This window comes from Solanum verrucosum, unplaced genomic scaffold (genome assembly GCF_900185275.1).
Source record: "Solanum verrucosum unplaced genomic scaffold, falcon-dt-bn FXZP01000175.1, whole genome shotgun sequence".
NCBI lineage: Eukaryota > Viridiplantae > Streptophyta > Magnoliopsida > Solanales > Solanaceae > Solanum > Solanum verrucosum.
Genome location: NW_026020399.1, coordinates 733,046 through 743,412, shown reverse-complemented (window position 1 = coordinate 743,412; position 10,367 = coordinate 733,046). Strand labels below are relative to the sequence as shown.

General features: G+C 32.2%; 1 protein-coding gene across 1 annotated transcript; it reads right to left on the bottom strand.

The window, feature by feature from the left end:
• Nucleotides 1-4,628: 4,628 nt before the first annotated feature.
• On the bottom strand, nucleotides 4,629-8,436 carry LOC125839803 (plant UBX domain-containing protein 4-like). The gene is made up of 4 exons (XM_049518805.1): nucleotides 7,961-8,436; nucleotides 6,655-6,928; nucleotides 5,291-5,386; nucleotides 4,629-5,200 (listed from the first exon to the last, which is right to left on the bottom strand). The coding sequence occupies exons 1-4, from the start codon at nucleotides 8,395-8,397 to the stop codon at nucleotides 4,820-4,822; spliced, it is 1,188 nt and encodes a 395-aa protein (XP_049374762.1). The 5' UTR covers nucleotides 8,398-8,436; the 3' UTR covers nucleotides 4,629-4,819.
• Nucleotides 8,437-10,367: the final 1,931 nt, after the last annotated feature.

The following is a 10,367-nucleotide window of genomic DNA, read 5'->3' as shown; positions in this document are numbered from 1 at the left end:
TTTCTTAAAGACATACAAAGTCCATACTCGACAACTTAAAGTTTTTTTTAAAATATATATATATATATATTAACTGATTATTTTCTTCACATTTTTGCTTTTAGTAATAATTATATTCTTGAAAGTAATGAATATTGACTAATTAATATAAAAAATCTAAGTAAAAAACATATATACATACATACTCCAATATTGCTATGGCTTAGATTAACTCTTATCTTATTTACTTAGAAAAGACTAAAAAACATATTTATTAAAGAGTAATAATTTAAATAATTTAAAATAATAAATAATTTTGATGTTATCCAAATTATGTTATAAATTTCATATGTTATATTCAAAAATATTCATCTTGAATACATGATAAGCAGATACATCTAATTATTTGTATCTAAATATGAAATGTAACTGAAACACACGCCCGTAATGTGTTATATGCTTGAAGTTGGGTTTTTAAAATTGGATTAGATGTCACCCAACAGATACTGAACGAGGAACAATTCACCATTGGCATTTAGCAAGGTGCATACAAGAATGATTTGGCAAAAGGAAACGGACAATGAGAGAGAGAAAAACATTCCTCCCACTGTCACAATTTATGTGACTTACTTTCCTTTTAGTCAGTCCTAAAAAATGACACATTTTTATATTAAGTAACAATTTAACTATAAAATATCTATTTTACCCTTAATGAAATGATTTACCGTCACACAAATTTCTATCATTCATTTTGGACCACAAGTTTTAAAAGTCTTCCTTTCTTTCTTAAACTCCGTACCGAATCAAACTACCTCACATAAAATGGGACGGATGGAGTAATTATGATTGGACCATTAATTTTGGTGTTTAAATGTAAAGTAGCTTTCCTAAAATTAATGCAAGAATTAAATTTCTTACTCTATTTTTTATTCCATATTGTTCAAGATTTTCCACCACCTAGGTAAAAGCTAGAGGAGTTTAGGATTTTTAATAAATGACTAAATACATTTTCTTCATGCATTTTAATAAAGATCAAATGTAATTTCCTTTATAGTGTAGGCGTTAATAACATTACTCTTTTGGAGCTGTCGAGGATGCAACAAAGATAACCATGTTTAAAATTATGAAAGCGGAAAAATTTGATACCAATTTAACAAATCATTGTGTAATTGAAATAGAGTATTTAATTGGGACACGATAGCAACAATAACATTGAATAATCACTCATGACTCAAAGAAATAATGCTGACGGTCGTATCACCAAAAAATTATCTTAAACTTTCATTTCAAATTATTATAATATTTAAAATAAATTAATGTTTTTGTTTATTACATACTTCTTTAATTGTCCTATATAAGAAATCTTATTATTTATGACAATATATATTCTAAATTAATTGGTATTTGGACATGCAATTTATATTGTGATTTAAATTAATGTTTTGATGTATGATTTGAAATCATTTCAAATACAAATTTTCCAAAAAATAGGATTTTAGATTTTAACTTGTGATTTTAATTTTTTTTAAATGAAAAACTAAACCTATAGATCTTTATTTTGTAAAAAAAAAAAAAAGATCCGTTATTTTAATTATGTAAAAAAAACTCTATGCTCTTTGTGAAGATATCATCATCTATGCCATGTTAAAGAATTACATTAAAAAATAATTTAGTTTCTACTATTGCTGACTAGTTAATGTATCTTGTGAAATCTTAGGAGATTTGACATCTTGTTTAATAACTATGATTTACACATTTTGTAAGAATGTATAAGAACTAGGGAAATTTTGATTTTTTCAATAACTTGTAGACTTTTTATTTTTATGAGAAAAAATACAGCTTAAGAAATTCAAATTGCATGTCCAAACAAAGCTTCAAATTTCAAATCAACCCAATTTCAAATCATGTCAAAAAATGAGACCTTACTTGTTACTCTCTCCATTTCAATTTGTTTATCTTGTTTTGAATAGATACGGAGTTTTAAAAAAATAAAAAAATATTTTGAATCTTGTGATCTTAAATTTAAAATATATAGATTATAGAATATACCAATATGACTTTTTATCTTATGGTCATGAAAAGTTGAACTAAATAATCCTAGGGGCACTACTTCATCGTTTTAGCTTATGTGTTCCAATATCAGGTGTTGTTTAGTATGATGCATAAGAAAAAATAAATTCATCCATTAACTTTGTCTCCTTGAATAGCCCTTAGTTAACCTTTATTCTTCTTCAATTCCCATAACTCCTCTAACATTTTCTTTGCCAAATTGAAAGCAACCATGTTTATTCTTTTCTCTTTATTGTCATTAAAAACAATAGAGGATATCTTCATCCATATAACAAAGGGAAACTTTCGCAAATAGTCATGAAAAAAAGTCAAGTTCTTTCTTCAATATTCTATTGTGTTGGATTTTATTTTGTAAAATCTTTGTTAGATTCTGACTGTACTACTATACTAATAGAGCTTGTTGCATTCTAATGGATACATTTATACCGAGTGTATTAGTGTCTGCACCAAATTAAACAATGAATAACTGTTTTAAAGCCAAATAAGTATATTAGTATCAAATTAGAGAGTAACATTAGTGTCTGCAATTAGAGTAAAACAACTTCATACAGAATTGGGTGAAGAATTAAAACTGTAATTAATGAAACTATCTACAATTCATTAAATGGCACAATAACAAAGTATCAGTACATTCACATAGAGATAAAAAAAAAAAAACAAGAAGTCCAAGAAAACTCCTATACTATACTCCTTGATTTGAAATAAAATTATGTTTCTTTGAACTTTACGCCAATATTTGATCTCGGATCATCCCGCAGTCATAATACATAAATATGTCATTTTAAGAGGCCGATATCAAGTGCTTTTTGCTTTCAAGATGATGATAAATTATACTTAGTACTTCTAATTTTCATCTTTTCGACTTGCACTCCTCCCTTATCTTATTTAAAGCAGCCACAAAAACTCATCCACCAAATCTTGCTTTTCCTCACCAAAGATATCCGCAATTGTATTATAAACCTCCTTTTTAGATATTTTATCTTGTTTCAATTCCTTGATTGTCTTCATGTATCTCCCAAAAACAACCTGATCATCAGGAAAGCGCTTCTGCACTTTGTTCATAAAATCGATACATTGTTTCAAAATAGCCAGATCGGGTCGTATTTGGGATTGCTGATAAGGTAATGTTACTCGGAAAATTTTGTATCCAACTAGTAAATCATGATGGAATTGAAATAGAGTATCTAATTCTGAAATGACATGAGTATCAACATCCAATTTGTCAGTTGAATAATCTCTCATTACTCGGAGGAATTGCTCCGGAATAATCGACGGATGAAATACGCAGCACCGGCAAAATCCATAGCTGAGAAATTTGTGAGACGTACTTTGCCAAGTGACAAGGGTGAATAGAAGAATTTGTATTTATAATAATAATAATAATGGTGGCTCTAAATTAATAGTATTTCTTTGTTCTACTAGTGGAACTAGGATTTAAAATACTAATCCTACTCTAAATTGGGATTAATATTTTCTGATCCTATTTCACGCAGGAAAGTTTTATCTGTTAACAACCAAAAAATTCTATAAGCGCATAAGGACAGTGATAAAAAAAATATATAGCCAATATTCGATTACTTTTTGGATTTAGTAACAAAAATAAAAATAATTTTCAAGAGATATTCCAAAAGGATATAATTTTCAAATTCATATGAAACATATGTCCAGTGGGCATGATTAGTTTATTCAGTTATAACTTATTAAACAATATAAGTGGAAACAGCGTATGACTTTATCGTTTTAGCTTATGCGTTCCAACATGATGGGTCATTTGATAGAATGTGTTAGAATAAATAATTTATGCATTAACTTTGTGTATTATTAATATCTTACGTGATACAGTTTTTTAATCTATATATCACTCTATTTGGTATTATGCTATGTATAACTAATACATCACAAACCATATAAGTATTAGCAATGCAAGAGTTCTAATACATGCTAATTGCAAGAGTTCTAATACATGCATTAGCATGGTTAAAGACATAATTAGACCTTAAAACCTTTTCACATCCTTTCCACGGTATTTATGGAGGATATTTCTGTAAATGTTTTTTATTAGAAATTATGCGTACATATTATTTTAATACACCAAATTAAACGATGGGTAAAAATAATCTCAGCATAATTGATATCAATATTACTACGAAATACACTTTATTCAATACTAATCTTATACATCCTACCAAGCGAACCCACCCTCTTGGTTACTGCTAAAATTAGAAGTCTTCTAGCCCCATTGTTGTAACTCAGTATCTTGCATAGAAATTTATTTAGTGTAGACCACTAGAGCTGGCCTTATAATGCCGTTTAATTCATACTTAAGTTAAACATGCAGAGCAAGTTTTGTCCTAAATGTGCTTTCTGTTGGAAGTTGGAACTAAGGTAAAGTTGGGAAATCAGAACAATGCAGACAACATACTCAGTATAATCCACAAGTGGGGTCTTGGGAGGGTGATGTGTATGCGTCTTATTCCTAACTCGTGAAGGTAGAGAGTTTGTTTCCAGACTCTCAACACAAGTAACACATATCATAAGTATGAAAAGGACATGCAATATACAAAACGCAAATTTTAGACGACAATGGAAAGTAGAAGGAACTTTCTGAATGTTGCTCAACTTCAAAAGAGAATTCCATCAGTAGGCTCCAAGAAAAGCATTATCTAGCCCTACTTGTGATTAGGAATGTATGTGTAGTTTAAAGATAGCATTGAAATCAGCATGGTTCTGGGTGTAACTGCAGCAGATATAACAGAGAAGTCGTAACCCGCTAAAGTTTCTGAATCACAACTGAATTGGCTAGGCCAGCTTGCTCTACCGTCTGGTCCAGATCAGAGAGTTGTTTGGGAGGAAAGCCCACTGTCTGCAGTTGATAATTCCTTGATCCACCAGGCCTTGATGCATCAATAAACCCTCGAATATCCCTGATTGTGTGTTGGTAGTTAAACCGAGAAACCATTCGTGTACCATCTGCCAACCTTAGTTGAATTGAGGTTGATGGTTGTGACTGATCAACAACTAGGCCCACTGATGGGGATGGAGCTGCGGTGAATGATGAGATAGTAGCGGTTGAGTCTACTTGTTCAGCATTGCTAGTGCTACCTAAAGTTCTTCCCACACCCTGAAATAACGCACGGCGCTTCTCTGGTACCTGCAAATAAGGAAAAGAGTGTTACCATGAAGAGCAAAGGTTTTAGAAGCATAATTGAGAGCCTTTGGTAATAGAGAAATAAGGACATACAGGGCAATCCTCCTCTCTCCTTGTCAGATTAACTCGGACAGACGTCCTCCTATCTTCTGGCTCAAGTTCTTTTGGGCACTCAGACTTCCGGATACTCTGAATTACACATACCAAAATATTAAGAGCAAGTGTAGGGAAAGAAAAACACAACATAGAAAAAGCATAAACCAGCAAAAGTCATTCGTGGTTCTGCCTAATAATTGTATCCATAGAACATCTGGCGTGGTATAGATAATGAATAAATAGGAGTTAATATAATTCCAATTCCGACAGCATGAAATTACTTCAGGGAAACAGTCATGTGAAAAATAGTTACTATGGAGTATCAGGTTTTAGTGCACTACGCAAAAGAAAAGGGAGTAAGAATAAAGAGTTTAATTCAACTTATTAAGTTCAAGTGTTCAACAACCAGTGACCAAAAAGAAAAGAATAATCTTTGTTTCATATTATGTCCTTAATTTTTGCCAATGCAAAGACGGGGGGAAATTGTCAACAACATAAACGACCATAAACATGCAAGATGCAAATTTGACCTGGAACACAACATATGGTTTTCCATATGTTTCTAAGGAGCACCTAAGAAGACTTCAAATTTAGATTCTCAGTTCCTTCCAGTGAAAGATAATGGATCTCCAAGAAAATTCAATACTATAGGCACAAACTTGCTTCAAATTCACTACCTTGGATGAGATTACCTTCGATACACATCAGAATACTTGGGTGGTATGTTCTAAACATGTACTAGCTTGTTACTTTGATTCAAAATTTCCCTTTCAAATAAGAGTTAAGTTAGTACCTTTTAGAGAAAGTTTTAGCTAGTCGCTAACTTTAAACCGAGGTTGAATATTGGGCGACCCGATTAGGATCATAACAGTTATGTAACTAGAGGTCTGACTCAGAAGCATTCAAAAGCAAACAAAATATTCGGGGGAGGGAGTTATTGCCTTAGTAGAAGGAAACCATCCATTCAGTTGTCACCCATAGCTACAGGAAGTAGCTTTATAGCCGACGAAGAATAGGAGAAACAACATAACCTAAAACCCACTATTTTTCCAACCTACAACATGCCTCTTTAATCCTTTTACACATACATATTTTTATTTTTTCCTCCATTTGCGACTTTCTTCATTAGTGCTTAAAGCCCCAATGCACCTTAGAGCTTTTTTGTGTTCTTCACCTTTGATAACACTGTTCACAACAGTTTCAACAAAAAGAGTAGAATGTCACACATTTTTGTGAACACCTTTTCTAACAAAAGGAGGTTTAGTTGACTCAGCTGAGGAGAACATGTGTAGTGAATGTAGAACCAGAAAGATGAGCAACGAAGGAAATATTTGAAGGGTAAAACTCATGACTGACATTACCTCTACGAAAGGGGCATTTTCTGGATCATCAAACCTCCGCAAGGGTCCATCATCAATAGTGAACCCATTGGTCCAGAAAGTGATGGTATGAGTAACACTCTCAGGTGGCTGAGGAGCAGTGGACACAGTCTCACCCGTAAGTCTTCTAGCAGTTCCAATAAAGCTTCTAGAGCCAGACGATGCAGGAGGTCCTTCAACAGTTGCATGTTGTCTAGCTTGATCAAATATTGAGTTCACATCATTTGCCTTAGATGGATCTTGAACAAGCATTCCGCTACAAAAAGATTTTGATAAGCAAATTACTAGCAAAAATGCACACTGCGTCTCTACAATACAAGTCCGAAATATTCAAGTGTATCCATGTAACAGAACACCTCAAGAATAAGAATTATGTATTTACAATGTTTGCTTTCTCCATCTTACATAAACAGAATAAGGAATTGGATGATGCCATCTAGTGAACCAGAAACAAATTCTTATAAAGCACCACATGTTTAGTTTTCTTTTCGATGATGAGCACTTTTTCCATATTCCAACAATTTTAAAAATACTTGAATACATGAACAAATCATAAAGCCTTAAACCTGACCAAACCCAAATCGTGAGATTGATAGTAATAGGAATATTTCCTATATTTACACCACGAAATGGTGAAAACAGGTAACATGCAGGACACACTAGTAGGGAAAACACATTGAATCCATAAGTTCGACTCGACCCCATACATCAACGAAATTTGAACCTGATAGTGTCTCAACTCTAAGCAACTCCTCCATAAATACTAGGTCAAGGCTCCATTGGCTTAGACAGCCAAAATTGCAACACACAAACATGTCACATTGATAAGCAACTACATCATGCAACATTGTGATATCAAAATAAACATATCAACACACCCGAGGGTGTGACATAGTGATCAGTTATATAGAATGAAGACTATGGAAACCGGGATCCAAATCTTGGTAAAAGCAAAAAAAAAAAGCTAGATGATTTGTACTTGGTGGAAGGATATAGGAACCCGGTTGCATTGTCAAGATCAAATTGATCAGACACAACAGTAAATTAAGAATAAACAGGAATGATAAGCAGACTGACATCACAATTTTCACATAGTCCTCTCATCAAAGGCCTCAAATTTCTGCACTAGTAAATTCAAAAAATATCATACTCAAACACTTTCTCCAATTCCTACTCAAAAACAAACTAATGATAGAACATCAATGCCAATCCTTTATTAGTACTAACTAAATATGAATGAAGCAATACAAAGCCAATAGTAAAGTAGCATTAGTACCACCAGTTATACCTTTTTTCTCCACCAGTATAATACTCTTGAGGCTCATCGGAGTCACTCCCAGACCCAGTAACAGGACGACGATTCAGATCAGAGAAAGAGTGAATTCCACCAGTTCTCCTCCCAGCAGCGCCGCGGCTAGAAGTTGGAGGGTTTCTAGGTCGAGGTGGAGAGGAAGATCGCGAGCGCGACGTAGAACGGCCTTGCGCGGCGACGTTAGTGGCGGCGGAAGCAGGGACAGGAGCTTCATCGTCTTCATCAACGGCAGCAGCAGCGGTGGCGGCAAAGGTACTGTTCTCGAAGAAAGTGGAAACAGCAGCATCCAAATCGAAGTTATGGCTTTCAAGGAAGAAAAGGGCTTCAGGTTTAGAAGCAGAAGTAATCTCACAGAATGTGTTGACCAGTTCTTCTCTTTGTGCGTCGGCGGCGAGATTTGCTTGATTTTCCATTTTTTCTGAATTCTGATGCTTCTTCGTCTTCCTCTCTCTCTTTTTAGCTACGACTGCAGAGTTTTGGTATATATTCGTTTCTTCCGCCGAAGATTTGAGTATTTATTTTTTCCTCCTTTATTACAGAGGCTTATTATTTTCTACACTCCAACATCGAGTCTAGTAAGCAAAATAATTCTTATTGTACACAAATAGATTTACCTTGTGTTCGAAAAATAAGATTGTGAATTTTTGAAAAAAAAATAAAAAAATATTCCTTTTTATGATATAATATAATATAATGATGTCTAATTGGTAAATATGCCTCTATGTCTAACTCTACTTACATTGAGTTGCAATGTAAGAGTACTATTGCAAAAGATCTCTATACAAAATATTGATGGACCTTATTATTCTTTAAAAATTATAATTCACTTTGGATAAAATTATAAGTTAATTTTATCATAATAGGAGTATCTTTTTTATATTTTTTTCCCAATCAGTTTATGGAGTCCGACGCTGGAATCGAGATTTCTAATTAAGGGTGAAGCAATCCAACCACTGCACCACAATTCATGTTGGTTATCATAACATTTAGGGGTCGTTTGGTGTAAAGAATAAATATCAAATAGTCGTGAGATTAAATTATAGTGACACTTAATTTGTTGTTTGGTTGGCAAGTTCGGGATAACTTATCCCGAATTAATAAAAGTATTGGAATAAGTTATTTCTCCCTTGGGTGCTATAGTAATTACAGGATAACTTATCTCAGGATAAAATATGTAGATGACAAAGATATCTCTTTAAACCCTTTTTTATACCTCACTTTTCACATTCATGTATATTTATATTATTTTCAATATCATGTATAATAACATTCACAACCTTCACCACTCCTTATTTTAGGGAAAATGTCTTAAATATATCGAAACTTTGACCGAAATTGTTGTAACGATACCAAACTTTGGAAATGACCTTTTACCCCTACACTATTTAATAGTGTATTTTAAAGGTATATATGTGCCTACGTGGACATCATAAATATTGCATAATTATAAATAGTAATGTGTCCACGTGAGCACATATATACATTTAAAATACACTATTAAATAATGCAAGGGGACAAAAGGCCATCCATAAAGCTTGGTATCGTAACAACAATTTTGGCCAAAGTTAGAGTATTTTTCAAACCATTTTCCCTTATTTTTATGATAATTCTTCATATTTTTCAATTAAAAAATTACAATATATAAATATTATTTTTATTTATGAATTTATTTGACTAATTCTTATGTTTATTTATATTTTGATTTCTCATAAATCTTTTTTTTACTTTAACATACTTAAGGTGAAAATTCTATTTTTAAGCTAAACAAAAAGAAATAAATTAAAATACATATGATACCAATAGGGGTGTTCACGGTTTGGATAAAAACCGATCCAAACCGAAAAACCAAACCAAACCAATAAAATAAAACCGATTTTATTTGGGTTTGGTTTGGTTTGGTTTTAGATTTTTGAAAACCGATAGTATTTGGTTTGGTTATGGTTTTATTCGAAAAAAACCGAAGAAATAACCGAACCGAACCGATGAATTACATACATATATTTTATTAATATACATACTTTATATATTATTTTTATAAACAATTTTAAAGATCTTATACATATTTTCATTAAAATTTCTTTATAATTTACTTATTGAAAGCAAAAATGCCCAAGATGAAACATTTATCTTATTGATTTCATGTATATGAGTGACTATGTCAATTCTTTGTGGGACTGAAAATGTTATTGTCGCCAATATAGTGAATTTTAAAGCTTCATTGATAGTAAATTTAGTGATTGAAAGTTTAGTAATTTAAGTCATTCTAACTATTTTTCATTTTGAATGGATTGTTGTCACTTTTTTCACATTTTAAATGAATTGTTTCTTTTATTTTTGTGTATGGTTAATAACCGAATAACCGAACCAAACCAAACCGAAACCG